Source organism: Dendrobates tinctorius, unplaced genomic scaffold (assembly GCF_039654945.1).
Source record: "Dendrobates tinctorius isolate UK_male_01 unplaced genomic scaffold, ASM3965494v1 ptg000224l, whole genome shotgun sequence".
Classification (NCBI taxonomy): domain Eukaryota; kingdom Metazoa; phylum Chordata; class Amphibia; order Anura; family Dendrobatidae; genus Dendrobates; species Dendrobates tinctorius.
Window position 1 is genome coordinate 12,539,994 of NW_027361891.1, and position 22,523 is coordinate 12,562,516.

A 22,523-nucleotide genomic window follows, 5' to 3' on the forward strand; every position below is an offset into this window, starting at 1 on the left:
CCCCCTGCCAAACCGGTCATGCTGAAGGATGTTGCAGGCAGCAGATTGCTCTCCACGGCGTTTCCAGACTCTGTCACATGTGCTCAGTGTGAACCTGCTTTCATCTGTGAAGAGCACAGGACGCGAGTGGCAAATTTGCCAATGCTGGTGTTCTGTAGTAAATGCCAAGCGTCCTGCATGGTGTTGGGCTGTGAGCACAACCCCCATCTGTGGATGTCGGGCCCTCAGACGTCATGCACATTTGTGGCCTGCTGGAGGTCATTTTTCAGGGCTCTGACAGTGCTCCTCCTATTCCTCCTTGCACAAAGGCGGAGGTAGCGGTCCTGCTGCTGGGTTGATGCCCTCCTACAGCCCCCTCCACGTCTCCTGGTGTACTGGTCTGTCTCCTGGTAGCACCTCCAGCCTCTGGACACTACACTGACAAACACAGCAAACCTTCTTGCCACAGCTCGCATTGATGTGCCATCCTAGATGAGCTGCACTACCTGAGCCACTTGTGTGGGTTGTAGAGTCTATCTCATGCTACCATGAGTGTGAAAGCACAACCAACATTCAAAAGTGACCAAAACATCAGCAAGAAAGCATTGGTACTGAGATGTGGTCTGTGGTCCCCACCTGCAGAACCACTCCTTTATTGAGGGTGTCTTGATAATTGCCAGTAATTTCCATCTGTTGTCTATTCCATTTGCACAACAGCATATGAAATTGATTGTCAAACAGTGTTGCTTCCTAAGTGGACAGTTTGATTTCACAGAAGGTTGATTTACTTGGAGTTATATTCTCTTGTTTAAGTGTTCACTTTATTTTTTTTGAGCAGTGTGTGTGTATATATATATATATATATATATATATATATACATATATATATACAGTGTATATATATATAGTATATATATATATATATATATATATATATTTACACACAGCTCTGGCAAAAAATAAGAGACCACTGCAAAATTTTCTGTTTGTCTGATTTTTCTCTTTATAGGTATATCTTCGAATGCAATATAAATTGTTCTTTTATTCTATAAACTACTGACAACAAACATGTCATTGAATTTCCAAGCTCTAAATTTTGTATTTATTTTCAGAAAAAGAGAAATGGTCAAAATAAAAAATTCAGTGCTTGCAGACCTCAAATAATGCTAAGAAAACAAGTTCATAGTCATTTAAAAACAACAATACTAATGTTTTAACTCAGGAGGAGTTCAGAAATCAATATTTTGTGGAATAACCATGATTTTTAAATCATAGCTTTCATGCTTCTTTCCACCAGTCTTTCACACTGCTTTTGGGTGACATTATGTCACTCCTGGTACAAAAATTTAAGCAGTTCTTTTTTGTTTGATGGCTTGTGACTATCCATTTTCCTTTTGATTACATTCCAGAGGTTTTCAATGGAGTTCAGGGATTTGATGTGGTGGTCCTTCATTCACACATTGATTGACCTAGCTGTGTGGCATGGTGCATTGTCCTGCTGGAAAAACAAGTCTTCAGAGTTGGGGAGCATTGCCTTCACAGAAGGAATCAACTGTTTTTCCAGGATAACCTTGTATGCGGCTTGATTCATACGTCCTTCGCAAAGATTAACCTGCCCAATTCCAGCCTTGCTGAAGCATCCCCAGATCATCACCGATTATCCACTAAATTTCACAGTGGGTGCAAGACACTGTGGCTTGTATGCCTCTCCAGGTCTCCATCTAACCATTAGGCGACCAGGTGTTGGGCAAAGCTGAAAATTAGACTTATCAGAGAAGATTACCTTATTCCATTCCTCTATGGTCCAATTCTTATGGTCTTTGGCAAACTTGAGCCTGGCTCTCCTTTGCTTCTCATTGATGAAAGGCTTTTTTCTAGCTTTACATGACTTGAACCCTGCCTCTCGGAGCCTGTTACTAACTGTTCTTGCCATGCACTTCACCCCAGCTGCCATTTGCCATTCATTTTGTAGGTCACTTGATGTCATCCTGCGATTGCTGAGTGACTTTCGAATAAGATGACGGTCATCCTTTCAGTGGAGAGTCGTTTTCGCCTTCTACCGGTCTGTAGCTTTGTTGTCCCCAATGTGTGCTGCTTGACCTTGTTGTAATGGACTGTTATCTTAGAAATTTTAAGGATGAAGGCAAAATGACGCTCACTGTATCCCTCTGCTAGTAAAGCCAGAATTACTTTGAACTATAGCTTCCATTGTTTATTTCCATGAGCATGAGGTACTAAGACAAGCCTGTGCATCCACTGTCGACTTTTAAAGAAAGATGCTAAATGATGAAATAGGTGGGGTTTTAATAATTATTGAAAAGCTGTAATTTTTATTTAGATATGCACATACAATTCAGGAGCATCATAGTGTAAGTTATGGGTAAATAATATGTCACAAGAGGTGGAAAATGAAACTTGAGGGGCAATGGTGAAGAGGTTAACGGAAGAAGGATGCTTTTTTAAAAGAGAATGCCATAGTTTCATCTGGAGAAGATCAATCAACTTGAGATGCTGAAGCCATCACTTAGCATTGATCTTTTCTTTATACAGTAGTTATTTAATGTACTTCAAGTATAAGGGTGCAATACAAAGCACCATTACATTGAATGCTTGGTCTGCAGCATAACTGTTGGCTTCTTTTGATCTGCTTCTCTACTTAAATAAAAAACAACATAGCGCTCTTCCTTAAAAACACTGTGCCTATAACATCACTGTAATAATACACTTAACTGAGAAAGCAACATGCTGTTACTTACTCTCTCTGTTACAGACAACTTCTGTTCAAGTTGGCCATGAAGTGCCACCAATTCACCCCTATAAATAATGTGCATATAGATAGTCTAACAATATTCAAAGAGTGAACGCTTGTAAAAGCAGAATAATTGTTTCCTGTGTTCATTCATTGCAATTTTGTGATGCCCCATAATTCAGAATGGGAAAGCAATGCTTGTGACACGTTCATTCTGTGCCTTTGTACATTTAAATAAATAAGAGGACATTAAATCATCCACTTGCTGAAAACATGCACAAGATAGTTGAGATTTATAAGAGTGTTGGGCTGTAATTGCAGTAGTTCTTAAAAGAAAAGATTACATAAAATAACTGCAATTAAGAAGGGCAAATAAAAGTCACATAGCTATGTAAGAATCAAAGAGGAGGCAGAAAATAATATGTTGTGCAGACACATGCAGTCTATGCAGAGTGATAAAAAGCTGCATACATTCCACACAGCCATGTATTTGCAAATGTCAGTGATGAAATAAGTCAGTGTTGTCGTCTCCACTTTAGCATTGAAAAAGAAAACTGTGTATGTAACCGCTCCCCGAACTCTTACATCTCTCCCAATGGCCCATTAGTTGCTTCACGCTGGAAGGTACTCATATAGTCTATAATGGTGTGAAAAAGTATTTGCCCCTTCTTGATTTCCTACTCTTTTGCATGTTTGTCACACTTAAATGTTTCAGCTCACCAAACAAATGTAAATATTAGACAAAGATAACACATGTAACACAAAATACAGTTTTTTAAATAAAGGTCTTTAATATTAAGGGAAAAAAGAAATCCAAGCCTACAGGGTCTTGTGTATTTGGGTAATGTAGCAAGCACATACCACAAGCCTTTATATTGCAATAGAACACCTACCCCCTGTAAGAAGAAGCTAAAGGTACTGTCACACTTAGCAATGTACCAGCGATATGACGCGGTCAGGATCGCTGGTACATCGCTAAGTGGTCACTAGTGAGCTGCCACACAGGCAGATGTCACCAGCGACATTGCTGGGGTCGGGGGTTGCTACTTACCTGTCACACTAGGCGATCCTGCGTCCTCCCGCCCGGCTCCACGCTCGTCGCTCGTCTCTCCACAGGAAGCTGACGACGAGAAACGGTCCAGGACGTTCTCGCGCGATCAGCGATGAGCTGCGGGGGAGCCGGTCGTAGGTAAGTATCAGACACAGCGATGTCGCTAGCAATATCGCTATAACACCACAAGTTATAGCGATATTGCTAGCGATATCGCTTAGCGTGACAGTACCTTTACGCGAAACATGCGTCCAGGGAGCCCTCCTGCAACCAGGTCATGTATACCCTCTCTAATTAGAATATAATTTATCCTCCTCCTCTCTTCTGCACAATGCTGTTTCACTATATATAGTATTTCTGAGTAGCATACTTGCACATTTATCATTATATACTATGGTTTTATCATAGCATTATCTTTTAAGCGGATAAATATATATATATATGTTTTGTTTGTGTCAGGAATACACTAGGACACTTTGAGCACTATTGCATTTTATTAATTTGTTTATCTGTTATTTTTTTGTAATTTATTTGAGGAGTGGTATATATAAATACATTATTCTATTTTCTACATTGTTATGAGCTCTGTGTAACAAAAATTACAACTTTTTCATGAGAAAATAAATTTATCATCCTTATGGTTTGTTTAAGTATCTATAGTGTAATTTAGCATTAGTGCTCATATATTATGGATACAATGTCCTGACATCTTATAGATGCTTTCTAGTTCAGTTTGAACATTAGGATTAATCCATTATTCACACATTGATTGGAAAATAATTGTTTTCATATCCATTGAACCATATAAGCACCAATTGTACCAGACAGTACTTTTTTGTATTAGTATTTATTTTTTCATGTTTTTTCTTTTTTTATTTACCTTGATCATTAGCTCATTAATTGGGTATTACTGATCCTGTTTTTCCGGTCCATTTGTGTGTCTACCCACTATATTATTAGAATTAATTTTTACCAATTGTTTGTCAATAATGTTAATAAAGATAGAATTTTACATTTATTTGGCATATACTTCTTGTAGTTTATAGATTTAATTGTATTTTTGAAGCTCCTTATGCAATTAGGTCACCCCTTTATGGTTTTTGTGTGCTTTATACTGCAATAGTTTGTGGAGAAGAAGAAACCCGGCACCAATTTGGCTCAAAAACCGGGAAAATGCTCTTGTGGTAATCCGCTTTAAGAGAGGGAATGGGTGCTGCCGGTGTGCAGTACAGGACAGTACAATGTCCATAAAAAGAAAACAAAATAGGCACTACTCACCGTTCCTATCGCAATTCTTTATTCACATCGCTCTGTGGACACGTAAAAGCGCACGCAGCTCAAAAGTCCGACTCCTACCTCCACCTCTTCTCCCTGCCGCTATGTTTTAACTATGGATGTGAATAAAGGATTGCACTAGGAACAGTGAGTTCTTTTCTTTTTATGGACAAACATTTATATAGTCATTCAAAAATATTGTGGATACATCATTGCACAGTATCCAACCTCGACTAAACAGACTATTTCACGTTCCTAGTTGTCCCACATTGATAGCTATTTGTTAATTCTGCTGTTTTTATTTCAGTAGGATAGCTAGGTAAGAAGCTTCCTAAATGAGCTATCATACGGATATACACTAAAGATAAAGTATTTGGCCATGTACAGATCTTTTATGATATCCCATTTCAAATTCATTAGCATCAATATGGTGTTATTTCCCCCACTCCTACTCCTACCCCTACCCACCACTTTGGAGCTATAACAGCTTCCACTTTTCTAGAAATTGTTTCTACAAGATTTTGGATTGTGCCTGTAGGAATTGTTTCCCATTCATTAAGAACAGCGTTTGCGAGGTCAATCACTGGTGTTGGACGAGAGGAACTGGCTGGCAATCTCCATTCTAACTCATCCCAAAGGTAGTTTGATAGGGTTGAGATTAGTGCTATAGATGGACCAGTCAAGTTTTTACACTCCAAACTCACCCAGCTATGCCTTTATGGATTTTGCTTTGTTCTCTGGAGCACTGTCTTGATGAAACAGAAAATGGCAATCAACAAACTGTTCTCACAAAGTTAGAAGCAACAATAATACAAAATGTTTTGGTATTTTGAAGCATTAGGGTTTCCCTTCATTGTAACTAATGGGCGCAGACGAACCTCTCTAAAACATCCCAATAGCATGATCTCTGCTCAGCCAAACTTTACAGTTGGCACAATGCAGTCAGACAGATATCTCTCTCATGCCTCTTCCCAAACCCAGACTTATTCATCAGACTGCCAGATAAAAAGCGTGATTCATCATTCCTCAGAACACATTTCCACTGCCGCATAGTCCAGTGGTAGAAGTATGTTTTACATTACTCCTTCTGACGCTTGGTACTGTGATTGGTGATGTAAAACCTGCGTACAGCTGGTTGACTATGAAAATCCATGCCATGAAGCTTCAGGACACAGTTTTTGTGCTGATGTTAATGCCAGAGGAGGTTTTCAATTCTGAAGCTGTTGCGACTTTGTTGCCATGCACCTTGGACTTTAGTGACCTTCCTCTGTAACTTAAAGCGGTGTGCCACATTGTGGCTGAGGTTTATAATCATATCATTTTTTGATAATACCGCTTGCAGTTTATCAAGTAATATTTAGGAGGGAAAATTTTTCACAAACTGACTTTTTACAGCTGTGACATCTTATTACAGAACCACGCTGGTATCTGAGCTCTATAGAACGAGTCATTCTTGTGTATATGAAGGCAGACTGCATGGTTGGGGGCTGGATTTTATACACCTGTGGCTATGAGGCTGAATGACAAACCTGAATTCAGTGATTTAGAGGTGCATTCCTAATACATTTGTCTATATAATGTATAACCATAAAACTTTGTTAAACTGTTAAAGGGAACCTGTCACGTGAAAAAAAAACCCTTTTATCCTGCAAGCTAATATTGTTTTGAACCTGCTTGGAGCTGGTAATTGAAGTCCCTCTGCCGGGCGGAAATTAACTTAATTCCCCCCATCCAGTCACAGGGGTGGCACCGGCGGTGGCTCAGTCTCCACTCTGTCTATAGAGAGTGATAGCTGTCACCCTAATGATGAGCGAGCTGTCAGTCCATGCATGGGGTGCAGTTACAGCGACCATACCATCTCTCTACGATGCCCATGATAAATTTATTCAATACATAGAGAATTCTATCACGATGACAAAAATGAATTAGAACAATGCATAAATAGTTGAAGAGATATAAATCCCAACTATATAATTCTGAACTCACTTTCATGCCTCTGTGGTGAGTCGGCAAACAGCCTGTGCTCTGTATGCCAATGATGTCTAAGGGGTAAGGTTTCTTCTTGTGGAAGGTGACATACCTGCTCTGGCATGTCAAGGTAAGGAGGCTTATTCACACAAGGAGAAATGTTACCCCTTAGCCCCCAGTCCAAAGCCTCTCACCTAGCCAAATCAGTTCTCATACTTTGCACTGACGAGTGGCAATACTCTGAAACACCATGTCGGCAAATTGATATTCTGATTTGGCTTTTATCCTAATAAATATTGCATGACTCGTTAAAGGATTGATTGTGTGGGTATTCAGCTCCCTCCGGACCCATCAATATTATATAGGATTAATTACAGGCCACTAATTTCATCAATAGCAAGCCTCTTAAATTCTGGGAAGCATATCAAATTATCCTTTTCAGGTCGTTGCCACCTTATTAAAATGGTACTATTCTCTAAACTGATGTATGCCTTTCAGACACTTCCAATTCTACCATCTAAGACAGACCTCATACTGTTAAATTCAGCTTTCCGGAAATTTATATGGGGTGACTCGGGTAGGACACGCATAGGGCTATCTAAGCTACAGGCATTAAGGACAGAGGGAGGATTTAATTTTCCAGACATAAGTAAATATAACTTGGCAGCTAATTTTTGATACACTATAGATTGGATACGGGGAGTCTCTCATTTTACTAATGTAGGCTTAGACCAACAATTATGCCCGCATATCTCGTTAACCGCCTTGTTGCATCTGAGCAATGAGGAAATTCCAGGTGTCATTCGGGAACACCCAACTTTATGGCAGACAATAGTGACGTGGAGGTGATGCAGGAAGCTTTGCAAACTAAATACTAGATTATCCCCATTTCAACCATTCCTGGGTAACCCTGGTATCTTAAGGAGCTTTCCACCTTCGTCCTATAGAATTCTTGCAGATCAGGGATAAATTCTTGCAATAGACCTACTGGACCTCAGATTCTCTGTGCTTTCTTTTGATTCAGCATCACAACGTTTTCCATTGTTTAATAATAACCCCTTTTTATTTCTTCAGGCACATAGTTTGGTCCAAAAATGAGTCTCTGGCGGAGGTGTAGGTGAAGGGGGTAATAGTATGGATCAGTTTCTCAGGAGCACGAGATCACACGGGGCATTCTCATGTAGTATTTATTCATTACTACTAGTGATGAGCGAGTATACTCGTTACTCGGGTTTTCCCGAGCATGCTCGGGTGTCCTCCGAGTATTTTGGCGTGCTCTGAGATTTAGTAGTCGACGCAGCTGCATGATTTGTGACTGCTGAACAGGCTGAATTCATGTGAGGAATGCCTGTTGTTAGGGAATCCCCATATGTATTCAGGCTGTCTATTAGCCGTAAATCATGCAGCTAATTCGACAAAAAATAAATCTCCAAGCACGCCAAAATACTCGGAGGTCACCCGAGCATGCTCGGGAAAACCCGAGCAATGAGTATACTTGCTCATCACTAAATACTACGCAACAATTGGTCATGGGAGGGGAGAAACATGGGACCTAAAAGATGGTCAAAAGATATACCGGATTTGGAGGTGGGTGACTTCCTGGAGGCCACGATAGCACAAAGGAAAATCTTATTATACAGTAGTTATACTAATATGGCTCTTCTGATCCTACATAGGGCATACATCACCACATACATCCAGTCTAAGATGTCTCCCGCAACACCTTATTAATGTTCTAAATGCAAAGCACGAAACACAGACATCTGTGGAGCTGTACAAAAATACAGGAACTCTGGAAAATAATACATGAGAAACTGCAGGAGATGTGTGGGGGCTCGTTCCCACTCACACCACAATGGGCTGTCTTTAGTATACTGGGGGAAGCTCAGGGTGGGTTTCCCAAACATATTAAGGCTACTCTGACGATTTGGGCCTCGGCCACCAGGAAAAGCATAATGCATCATTGGTGCCGCCACAGTCTCTCATTCACACTAAGGTTATGTTCCTTTTCAAAATGGATTGACTGGATGCATTGACTAGTAAAGAAAAAATGGTCTTTATTCATTCCATCTCTCCCTATGGGGATTAAAAATAAGTTGTGCGCTCAATTTGAGAACACTCAATGGTACTTACTACAGCGAATAAGTGGACATACACCAATTCCATAATTTATCTATATAACAGGTGCACGCAGAGAGGGGTGGGAAGGGACGGGGGGGAGTAGGGGTATTTGGGATAATCTCAATATTAGTTTATTTAGTGTTAAATTGTTGAGATCTAGCATATTGAGACCATTAAGGAAAAAAGGGTAAATGTTTTGTTAATGCATGTCCCCTGGACATGTCTCAAATAAGGATTACTATACCCCTGGACTGTTTTACAAGTTACAGATCGGTAGAACGTCTATCGGCGGTCATTATAGTCTGCCGGATGAGTCACACACAGATCCTACAGTCTGGAACATTTATAGATGTGGTTCAAGTTCACATATCTTTTACTCTTGCAATTTTGTCATGAACATATAAGATATGTGTCTAATATGCTTATAGTTCTTTTGTATTTTATTTATCATTAATGTTTGAGAAAGCTATATGACCAATTTGTTTTGTATTGTATTTGAAAATGTAATAAAAAGTTATAAAAAAAAGGGTTGATTGTGACTTGTAGGATCGTTGCTTCCAACAGGTGGTGTGATAGAGTTCAAGTCCTCTTTCTCTCAGAAGGGGCAGCTTGCTGTATGCCAATGTAGCATCTAGGAGTCCTCCTGTACTTTTCTGAGTTTGAGTCTGGGGGATGCATTACAATGTAGAGTACAGTCCTTTGTCAATTTAATTCTGTCATTCTGATAAGATATTTATGTGGACTTTTCATGTTATCATGAAATCTCAAAATGGGATGCATGTAACTAATGAAAGCAGTAATTGACATCTGATCTGATGTTTGTAAGAATAGAGAGACCTAGAACTCCACATTAAAAGTGTAAAAGTTCTGAAACGTTGCTGTGTGTTTTAAACCAAGTGGATAGGCTGCATGTATAAATAAGCACAGCTCATCTGATATAGCCTTGATCTCCACAATCTCATCTACAAATCTTAAATACTAGTCCAGCGTATTACAGCACTGTTGGAGATGAGGTGGGGGAAGATAATTTATTACAGACACCAATTACTATTTATTCTCCTTCTCTTCTTTACATAGACCTTTCTTGAGAAGTCATACAATGTCTAACCTTGACAACAACAACACATGTAGCATATCGTAAGCTTAAACTATTTCTTGCTAGGATTGTGAAAAGTAGTTACCAAACCTAAATAAATTGACCCTTTTATTTTACTGTATGTCATTGCAGAGTTATGGAAATGCCTTATGCCTACCAGTGTTGTGCCTTTGCAATCTGTGAAAGTGTCTTCAAACAGTCAAGTCAGTGGAGCAAAGATGACAACAGCAGTGCCGATGACTTTCCTCGAAAGGATGTTGGAATGCTCCAGCTACAAGGCAAGATACATTTTGTTTTACCTGCTTCCTAGAATGACAGTTACAGAATATAGACATAATACAGGGTGGGCCATTAATATGGATACACCTACAGTTGTGGCCAAAAGTATTGACACTCCTGCAATTCTGTCAGATAATACTCAGTTTCTTCCTGAAAATGATTGCAAACACAAATTCTTTGGTATTATTATCTTCATTTAATTTTTCTTAAATGAAAAAACACAGAAAGAATTGTCCTAAAGCCAAATTGGATATAATTCCACACCAAACATAAAAAAGAGGGTGGACAAAAGTATTGGCACTGTTCGAAAAATCATGTGATGCTTCTCTAATTTGTGTAATTAACAGCACCTGTAAGTTACCTGTGGCACCTAACAGGTGTTGGCAATAACTAAATCACACTTGCAGCCAGTTGACATGGATTAAAGTTGACTCAACCTCTGTCCTGTGTCCTTGTGTGTACCACATTGAGCATGGAGAAAAGAAAGAAGACCAAAGAACTGTCTGAGGACTTGAGAAACCAAATTGTGAGGAAGCATGAGCAATCTCAAGGCTACAAGTCCATCTCCAAAGACCTGAATGTTCCTGTGTCTACCGTGCGCAGTGTCATCAAGAAGTTTAAAGCCCATGGCACTATAGCTAACCTCCCTAGATGTGGACGGAAAAGAAAAATTGACAAGAGATTTCAACGCAAGATTGTGCGGATGTTGGATAAAGAACCTCGAATAACATCCAAACAAGTTCAAGCTGCCCTGTAGTCCGAGGGTACAACAGTGTCAACCCGTACTATCCGTCGGCGTCTGAATGAAAAGGGACTGTATGGTAGGAGACCCAGGAAGACCCCACTTCTTACCCCGAGACATAAAAAGCCAGGCTGGTGTTTGCCAAAACTTACCTGAAAAAGCCTAAAACGTTTTGGAAGAATGTTCTCTGGTCAGATGAGACAAAAGTAGAGCTTTTTGGGCAAAGGCATCAACATAGAGTTTACAGGAGAAAAAAAGAGGCATTGAAAGAAAAGAACACGGTCCCTACAGTCAAACATGGCGGAGGTTCCCTGATGTTTTGGGGTTGCTTTGCTGCCTCTGGCACTGGACTGCTTGACCGTGTGCATGGCATTATGAAGTCAGAAGACTACCAACAAATTTTGCAGCATAATGTAGGGCCCAGTGTGAGAAAGCTGGGTCTCCCTCAGAGGTCATGGGTCTTCCAGCAGGACAATGACCCAAAACACACTTCAAAAAGCACGAGAAAATGGTTTGAGAGAAAGCACTGAAGACTGCTAAGGTGGCCAGCAATGAGTCCAGACCTGAATCCCATAGAACACCTGTGGAGAGATCTTAAAATGGCAGTTTGGAGAAGGCACCCTTCAAATATCAGTGACCTGGAGCAGTTTGCCAAAGAAGAATTGTCTAAAATTCCAGCAGAGCATTGTAAGAAACTCATTGATGGTTACCAGAAGCATTTGGTCGCAGTTATTTTGGCTAAAGGTTGTGCAACCAAGTATTAGGCTGAGGGTGCTAATACTTTTGTCTGGCTCATTTTTGGAGTTTTGTGTGAAATGATCAATGTTTTGCTTTTTGCTTCATTCTCTATTGTGTTTTTTCATTTAAGACAAATTAAATGAAGATAATAATACCAAAGAATTTGTGTTTGCAATCATTTTCAGGAAGAAACTGAGTATTATCTGACAGAATTGCAGGGGTGTCAATACTTTTGGCCACAACTGTAAATAAAATGGGAATGGTTGGTCATATCAACTTCCTGCTTGTGGCACATTAGTATATGGGAGGGGGGAAACTTTTCAAGATGAGTGGTGACCATGGCGGCCATTTTGAAGTAGGCCATTTTGGATCCAACTTTATTTTTTCCAATGAGAAGATGGTCATGTGACACATCAAACTTATTGAGAATTTCACAAGAGAAACAATGGTGTGCTTGGTTTTATGGTAGCTTTATTGTTTTATGAGTTATTTACAAGTTTATGACCACTTATAAAATGTGTTCAAAGTGCTGCCCATTGTGTTGAATTGTCAATGCAACCCTCTTCTCCCTCTCTTTCCCATTGGAAAAAATAAAGTTAGATCCAAAATGGCTGACTTTAAAATGGCCTCCATGGTCACCACCTATCTTGAAAAGTTCTCCCCCATATACTAATGTGCCATAAACAGAAAGTTGATATCACCAACCATTCCCATTTTATTTAGGTGTATCCATATAAATAGCCCACCCTGTATAGAGGTGGTCATATGCATGACTCAAGCTACAAATGGTGCTTTGTGGGAAAATGTACTGATTGTCACCACAATAGCGAAATGTATCATCCTCCAGTTATGCTATTTTTGTAAAAATTAATATCTTTGTGGTAATGCCATATTTTGCTACCTTTAATCATTTCATCAAGGAAGTTGGCATATTTCCATCAACCAATAATACTGCAACGTTTCTAAGTACTGTTATGGAAGATGTACTATACTAATGGGAACTCGTTTACTTCGCAGATTATCGTGACTTTGATGATTTTCTTCTTGATTTTGAAGAGGATGTGAAAGCTCTTCACTCTGTGCAGTGTACTCCATCTCCAGGTAAAATGAAATACATGGTATCTACTGTCAACTAGTATCCTAATTCTGTCATTTATGATACGGCAATACATGAGAGATTAAAGCGGTTGTGCATTAGTGCAAAAGTTAGAGGGCCCAGGGCAATGGAAGAAAAAACATTGCCTCATCTCTCACACCTGTGCCACTTCTCTTCACTGCCTTCTGTGACTCCTGCTGGTTCCCTGACATCAACATACAGCAGTGGTCACCTGACGCCCCCCCACCAAATGATACTGGGGTTCACAGTACACATTGGTACCAGATTGAGAGGTAAATATAGGGATTTTTTTTTCTTCTACTAACCCATACCCATAAATATTAAGTTTTACACTTTTATCATAGTGAACAACCCCTTAATTATAAAAATAAGAAAAAAAAATGTTCCTAAACCTTTTTATTATAAGTCACATCTTCTTTGTGTATATTATTTGCTCAGAAAAGTACTTGACATTTACCCATTGGTCTGATTATTTGAATGCCTTAATGCTGATAAGTGCTAGTGAAGACTACACAGTCAAAAGGAATTTGTCTACCTAAATTTGGTAACACATTTGCTTTCCTATTCGCATTGGTAGGTAGAGCTATCTGGTACTGAATTTAATAGGGAAATCTTGCACCATAAGACAAGAATATTGAATGTATGTTAAGCTTTCTGATACACTTTTACAATCATAATTATTCAACCCTGTTTGCAAATTAAGTTTATTAGCAACATTTTATAAATGTTCTGTTGTTTGAAATAATCCAATAAAAGAAACACAATTCAATACCCCAATATGACTGACATAACAAGGAACTGTTCCAAATTCAACACAAAATGTCAATTTTAATGACTACTACAGGGTCAGAATTATTCAACCCTTTCATGTTAAGTTTCTTTAGAACTAAATGGAGCACCCTTTGGCTGTTATGACCTGCTGCAAATGTAATACATTGAAAGATACCAGCTTATGGCAGCGTTCCTGAGGATTGCTAGCTCATTTAGCATGGGCAGTAGCGTCCAGTTCATTAATATTCTTGGGATGTCCATAGAGTGGTCCAAGAAGTTAAGGGGAGAGATCATTATCATACACACAAGGAAAAAGATAGAAAAACACAGCATATTCATTAACTGTTCCTATAGATAGATTTTGAAGAAAAGTTCACAAGTTAAAAGTTAAAGAAATACTAATTACTCTACTTGGATGTAGCAGAAAGCATAAGCTGTTACCAACTGCAGACAGATTTCTGAGAAGAAAGTGGTCAAAAACCCTTGAGTGACTGCAAAAGACCTGCAGCAAGGTTTGCTGGCAGCAGGCTCTGAGGTTTCAGTTTGCACAGTAGTGCACATACTATACACTGAATTCTGCATGCCAGAACTCCAAGTCATACATTGTCTCCAATATGTTCAAAACCATACATATAATCCATAGAGGTTTTGTGTTACACTCACCTTTTGAAGTAGACCTACTAAGGTCCATGCCGGGAGGGTATGTGGACCACAGGCATGGCAGGCTAGCACATGGAAAGCGAGGACAACCCACAAAAGGCAATTTGGAGCACAACAGAGGGCAATAGATAGACTTGAATGGATAAGTACCTGGGATACCTGGGCCAAGTGTATAACATTTGGGAATTTTGTTTTGTGGAGTGATGAAACAATAACTGTAACCCATGGATAAGCAATATACATTATGTGGAGGAGGTTGAACTAAACAAAACATTGAAAAGAACACTCTGCATACAGTGAAGCATAGCAGTAGCTCGGTGATGCTCTCAGGCTGCATTGCTTTTTCTGGTACTGAAAACCTAAGTAGAAACCAAAAACCAATATAGAAATCTAAAGATGTCCAGACAGAGAATATAAAAATTATTAAATATCTTTATTACATACTGGCAAAAAATGGTATAAGAAAAGCATGTGCGTGTATCAAGATATAAAGTATAACATATATCCAGATATTTTACTACATGATCAATATATTAATGTTAAAAAATAAAAAAAGGCGGATAAAGGTATTATTACCATTAATTAAAGTGATAAACAAACCAATTAATAAAGTGTGTAAAAGGAAATAGTGTAACTAGCACCAATCGGTGTGACAGGGCACACAATAAAAGAGCGGTATTCAAGAATAAAACAATATCCAAATAATGGATCAAAGCAGTACCTTACACATAACTATTAGGAAAAGTGTATAATTCATATATAACATTTAATCAAAGTCATAAGTCACAGAGATAAAGATTAAAGTGCACTAGTGTCATAATATACAGTGAATCCATGCACAAAATTGCAAAGTGCCATAGTGCCAAACAAAAAAAGAAAAAAAGGGGGCATGTACCTATAAAGACCGCCAAATCCTGATACCACGCACCCTGACACGTGTTTCGGAATCAAGTTCCTTCTGAAAACCTGCCTGTGAAGAGCAAGATGAATTCAATCAAGTATCAAAAATTCTAGGCAAATACATCATGCGTTCTATGAGGAACCTGAAGCTTGGACGTCATTGGACTTTCCAACCGGACAAGGATTCTAAACATGTCTCAAAGAGTGGCCATCACAGTATTCTCACTTAAATCCTGTAGAAAATTTTTGGTTTGATGTAAGGAATGTTGTTATTAGGGAACTGGGGGGTCTGCAATATCAAGACAGGTTATTACACTTGGGATTATTTAGTTTGGAAAATCGAAGGCTAAGGAGTGATCTTATTGCAATGTATAAATATATGCGGGGACAGTACAAAGACCTTTCTAGTGATCTTTTTACGCTTAGACCTGTGACGGGGACAAGGGAGCATCCTCTACGTCTGGAGGAAAGAAGGTTTAAGCATACTCACAGACGCGGATTCTTTACTGTAAGAGCAGTGAGACTATTGAACTCTCTGCCATATGATGTTGTAATGGTGATTCCCTACTAAAATTTAAGAAGGGCCTGGATGCCTTTCTTGAAAAGTATAATATTAAAGGGTATATGCACTAGTTTCCTTGATATTGCGTTGATCCAGGGAGCTAGTCTGATTGCCGTATGTGGAGTCGGGAAGGAATTTTTTTCCCCAATGTGAAGATTACTGTTTGCCACATGGGTTTTTTTTGCCTTCCTCTGGATCAACATATTAGGGCTAGTTAGGATAGGATATGGGTTGAACTAGATGGACTTAAAGTCTTCCTTCAACCTTAATAACTATGTTACTATACAGTATTAATTAAAAGTGACATTTTGTTTTGAATTTGGAGAAACTACTTGTTATATTAGTTGTGTTGATCGATTTAAATTGTTCTTGTTCAATTGCTTTATTACAAACCGTTGAAAGTTTCTAAATTTTGCTAATAAACCTAAATTGGTAGATAACTTTCATTGTGTCTGGACAATTAAATAGGCAAAGCCATTATTGCATTTAGACGCATATGTGAGTGACATATATAATTATTAACTCATAATATTAGTGTGCGCTTGGAACACTCATAAAGAAGAGGGAAATCTAAATTAGGTGGTTATAGAAAAAAAAAAACCTCTTATAAGTGCTCTTTATGTATCTGGATAATAGCGAGAAAATAGCAATTAGAAATAGACAATCGTTAGACCTCAGAAGAAGTGCTTAAGGGAAAAAAAAAATATATATATAGATGCTGGTGGCAATCTTAGTTCCAACCTGAACAATCATTAAAAACTAAAAAGGCATGAGTGAGGGTAAAGACCTGAAATCACTGAACAGTAGTGTTGAGCAATACCATTCGATACCCTAAAATATCGGATCGGATGGTATCGGCCCGATACGAAAAAAGTATCGGGTATCGCCGATTCCGATACCGGAAGTCCCATTCAAGTCTATGGGACTTCCGGTATCGGAATAAGAAAAACCCTTTTCTGTCCTTGTACAGCCTCTCGGGGGGTGTACGGACCTTCCGGGGGTCTGTGCCGACTGCCCGGGGGTCTGTGCAGCCTGCTGGGGGTCTGTACCGGCCTGCCGGGGGGCTGTGCCAGCATGCCGGTGGGCTGTTCCGACTGTCCGGGGGTCTGTGCAGGCTGCAGGGGTCTGTGCCAGCCTGCCGGTGGTCTGTACCGACTGTCCGGGGGTCTGTGCAGGCTGCGGGGGTCTGTACCAGCCTGCCGGGGGGCTGTGCCGGCCTGCCGGTGGTCTGTACCGACTGTCCGGGGGACTATGCAGGCTGCGGGGGGCTGTGCCGACTGCCCGGGGGTCTGTGCGGACTGCCGGGGGTCTGTTCCGCCTGCCGGGGGCTGTGCCGACAGCCCGGGGGTCTGTGCGGACTGCCGGGGGTCTGTACCGGCCTGCCGGTGGTCTGTACCGACTGTCCGGGGGTCTGTGCAGGGTCCGGGGGTCTACATGCAACATGCATACTACATATATACCACATGCATGCAACATGCATACTACATACAGTGGGGAAAAAAAGTATTTAGTCAGTCAGCAATAGTGCAAGTTCCACCACTTAAAAAGATGAGAGGCGTCTGTAATTTACATCATAGGTAGACCTCAACTATGGGAGACAAACTGAGAAAAAAAAATCCAGAAAATCACATTGTCTGCTTTTTTTTTCATTTTATTTGCATATTATGGTGGAAAATAAGTATTTGGTCAGAAACAAAATTTCATCTCAATACTTTGTGATATATACTTTGTTGGCAATGACAGAGGTCAAACGTTTTCTGTAAGTCTTCACAAGGTTGCCACACACTTTTGTTGGTATGTTGGCCCATTCCTCCATGCAGATCTCCTCTAGAGCAGTGATGTTTTTGGCTTTTCGCTTGGCAACACGGACTTTCAACTCCCTCCAAAGGTTTTCGATAGGGTTGAGATCTGGAGACTGGCTAGGCCACTCCAGGACCTTGAAATGCTTCTTACGAAGCCACTCCTTCGTTGCCCTGGCGGTGTGCTTTGGATCATTGTCATGTTGAAAGACCCAGCCACGTTTCATCTTCAATGCCCTTGCTGATGGAAGGAGGTTTGCACTCAAAATCTCACGATACATGGCCCCATTCATTCTTTCATGTACCCGGATCAGTCGTCCTGGCCCCTTTGCAGAGAAACAGCCCCAAAGCATGATGTTTCCACCACCATGCTTTACAGTAGGTATGGTGTTTGATGGATGCAACTCAGTATTCTTTTTCCTCCAAACACGACAAGTTGTGTTTCTACCAAACAGTTCCAGTTTGGTTTCATCAGACCATAGGACATTCTCCCAAAACTCCTCTGGATCATCCAAATGCTCTCTAGCAAACTTCAGACAGGCCCGGACATGTACAGGCTTAAGCAGTGGGACACGTCTGGCACTGCAGGATCTGAGTCCATGGTGGCGTAGTGTGTTACTTATGGTAGGCCTTGTTACATTGGTCCCAGCTCTCTGCAGTTCATTCACTAGGTCCCCCCGCGTGGTTCTGGGATTTTTGCTCACCGTTCTTGTGATCATTCTGACCCCACGGGGTGGGATTTTGCGTGGAGCACCAGATCGAGGGAGATTATCAGTGGTCTTGTATGTCTTCCATTTTCTAATTATTGCTCCCACAGTTGATTTCTTCACTCCAAGCTGGTTGGCTATTGCACATTCAGTCTTCCCAGCCTGGTGCAGGGCTACAATTTTGTTTCTGGTGTCCTTTGACAGCTCTTTGGTCTTCACCATAGTGGAGTTTGGAGTCAGACTGTTTGAGGGTGTGCACAGGTGTCTTTTTATACTGATAACAAGTTTAAACAGGTGCCATTACTACAGGTAATGAGTGGAGGAAAGAGGAGACTCTTAAAGAAGAAGTTACAGGTCTGTGAGAGCCAGAAATCTTGATTGCTTGTTTCTGACCAAATACTTATTTTCCACCATAATATGCAAATAAAATGAAAAAAAAACAGACAATGTGATTTTCTGGATTTTTTTTTCTCAGTTTGTCTCCCATAGTTGAGGTCTACCTATGATGTAAATTACAGACGCCTCTCATCTTTTTAAGTGGTGGAACTTGCACTATTGCTGACTGACTAAATACTTTTTTTCCCCACTGTATATACTACATGCATGCAACATACATACTACATATATACCACATATATACTACATGCATGCAACATACATATATACTACATATATACCACATGCAACATACATACTACATACAGTGGGGAAAAAAGTATTTAGTCAGTCAGCAATAGTGCAAGTTCCACCACTTAAAAAGATGAGAGGCGTCTGTAATTTACATCATAGGTAGACCTCAACTATGGGAGACAAATTGAGAAAAAAAAATCCAGAAAATCACATTGTCTGGTTTTTTTTTCATTTTATTTGCATATTATGGTGGAAAATAAGTATTTGGTCAGAAACAAAATTTCATCTCAATACTTTGTGATATATCCTTTGTTGGCAATGACAGAGGCCAAACGTTTTCTGTAAGTCTTCACAAGGTTGCCACACACTGTTGTTGGTATGTTGGCCCATTCCTCCATGCAGATCTCCTCTAGAGCAGTGATGTTTTTGGCTTTTCGCTTGGCAACACTGACTTTCAACTCCCTCCAAAGGTTTTCTATAGGGTTGAGATCTGGAGACTGGCTAGGCCACTCCAGGACCTTGAAATGCTTCTTACGAAGCCACTCCTTCGTTGCCCTGGCGGTGTGCTTTGGATCATTGTCATGTTGAAAGACCCAGCCACGCTTCATCTTCAATGCCCTTGCTGATGGAAGGAGGTTTGCACTCAAAATCTCACGATACATGGCCCCATTCATTCTTTCATGTACCCGGATCAGTCGTCCTGGCCCCTTTGCAGAGAAACAGCCCCAAAGCATGATGTTTCCACCACCATGCTTTACAGTAGGTATGGTGTTTGATGGATGCAACTCAGTATTCTTTTTCCTCCAAACACGACAAGTTGTGTTTCTACCAAACAGTTCCAGTTTGGTTTCATCAGACCATAGGACATTCTCCCAAAAGTCCTCTGGATCATCCAAATGCTCTCTAGCAAACTTCAGACGGGCCCGGACATGTACAGGCTTAAGCAGTGGGACACGTCTGGCACTGCAGGATCTGAGTCCATGGTGGCGTAGTGTGTTACTTATGGTAGGCCTTGTTACATTGGTCCCAGCTCTCTGCAGTTCATTCACTAGGTCCCCCCTCGTGGTTCTGGGATTTTTGCTCACCGTTCTTGTGATCATTCTGACCCCACGGGGTGGGATTTTGCGTGGAGCACCAGATCGAGGGAGATTATCAGTGGCCTTGTATGTCTTCCATTTTCTAATAATTGCTCCCACAGTTGATTTCTTCACTCCAAGCTGGTTGGCTATTGCACATTCAGTCTTCCCAGCCTGGTGCAGGGCTACAATTTTGTTTCTGGTGTCCTTTGACAGCTCTTTGGTCTTCACCATAGTGGAGTTTGGAGTCAGACTGTTTGAGGGTGTGCACAGGTGTCTTTTTATACTGATAACAAGTTTAAACAGGTGCCATTACTACAGGTAATGAGTGGAGGAAAGAGGAGACTCTTAAAGAAGAAGTTACAGGTCTGTGAGAGCCAGAAATCTTGATTGCTTGTTTCTGACCAAATACTTATTTTCCACCATAATATGCAAATAAAATGAAAAAAAAACAGACAATGTGATTTTCTGGATTTTTTTTTCTCAGTTTGTCTCCCATAGTTGAGGTCTACCTATGATGTAAATTACAGACGCCTCTCATCTTTTTAAGTGGTGGAACTTGCACTATTGCTGACTGACTAAATACTTTTTTTCCCCACTGTATATACTACATGCATGCAACATGCATACTACATATATACTACATGCATGCAACATACATACTACATATATACCACATATATACTACATGCATACTACATATATACCACATGCATGCAACATACATATATACAACATATATACTACATGCATGCAACATGCATACTACATATATACCACATATATACTACATGCATGCAACATACATATATACTACATGCAACATACATACTACATATATACCACATGCATGCAACATGCATACTACATATATACTACATGCATGCAACATACATATATACTACATGCATGCAACATACATACTACATATATACCACGTGCATGCAACATGCATACTACATATATACTACATGCATGCAACATACATATATACTACATACAATACATTCATACAATACATACATATAGACATACAGTACATATATCATAGAGTACATACTCACCATCACTTGTCACTTTGATCCCCGAAGCCATTGTCATCTGTGGAATAAATATTAAAATAACAAACCACCAATATACTTACCCCTGACCCGCAGAAGTCCACGAGTGTCCCACGACGATCTTGCGTGGAGAACAGCAGCATCAGCTGATGCTACCGTTCTCTACAGGCTCCAGGAATCCAATGACGGGAGGTAGGTATCCTTCCGCACTGAAAAAGATAAATTTCAGCTCACCTCTTGTAAGTTCGTAAGAACTATTGAAAAGCTCTGAGCGCGGACACATCTCTCGCCAGGACATATAATGACTCCAAGAAAAAGAAGAAGGGTCCAGCTCCAGAAATTTAAAATCCAGGATTTTTATTGTATCATATTTAAAATACATTCATGGCTGCTTGTGTTCAAGTAACGGCAACAAAGTTCACCACATGGGGATATTCTCCAGGTCTCTGTACGCGTTTCGAGCACAAATGCTCTTAGACTCAGAGTTCCGCACTGTATTCCTCCGCCACTGTAAAAAAAAAAAAAAAGTCCCTAGTCTCACTTTATGGCATTGCTGTGTGAGAAATTTCCCACGCAGCTTTTGCCATAAAGTGAGACTAGGGACTTTTTTTTACAGTGGCGGAGGAATACAGTGCGGAAGGATACCTACCTCCCGACACTCGTTTCCTGGAGCCCGTAAAGAACGGTAGCATCAGCTGATGCTGCTGTTCTCCACGCAAGATCGTCGTGGGACACTCGTGGACTTCTGCGGATCAGGGGTAAGTATATTGGTGGTTTGTTATTTTATGTAGTATATATGTAGTATATATATGTTGCATGCATGTAGTATATATGTGGTATATATGTAGTATGTATGTTGCATGCATGTAGTATATGTAGTATGTATGTTGCATGTACTATATATGTAGTATATATGTATGTTGCATACATGTAGTATATATGTAGTATGTATGTTGCATGTAGTATATATGTTGTATATATGTTGTATATATGTATGTTGCATGCATGTGGTATATATGTAGTATGCATGTAGTATATATGTGGTATATATGTAGTATGCATGTTGCATGCATGTGGTATATATGTAGTATGCATGTTGCATGTAGTATATATGTATGTTGCATACATGTAGTATATATGTGGTATATATGTAGTATGCATGTTGCATGCATGTAGTATATATGTTGTATGTATGTATGTTGCATGCATGTAGTATATATGTGGTATATATGTAGTATGTAT

The 22,523-nt window shown here is 40.0% G+C and overlaps 1 protein-coding gene across 1 annotated transcript in view; it reads left to right on the plus strand.

Annotated features, from left to right (window-relative positions):
* Nucleotides 1-22,523, plus strand: part of LGR5 (leucine rich repeat containing G protein-coupled receptor 5) — a 337,590-nt gene that overhangs the window by 306,433 nt on the left and 8,634 nt on the right. The window contains exons 16-17 of the mRNA XM_073555529.1: nucleotides 10,372-10,517; nucleotides 13,016-13,099. Of these exons, the coding sequence (XP_073411630.1) occupies nucleotides 10,372-10,517; nucleotides 13,016-13,099 (230 nt within the window). The remainder of the gene's footprint in view (nucleotides 1-10,371; nucleotides 10,518-13,015; nucleotides 13,100-22,523) is intronic.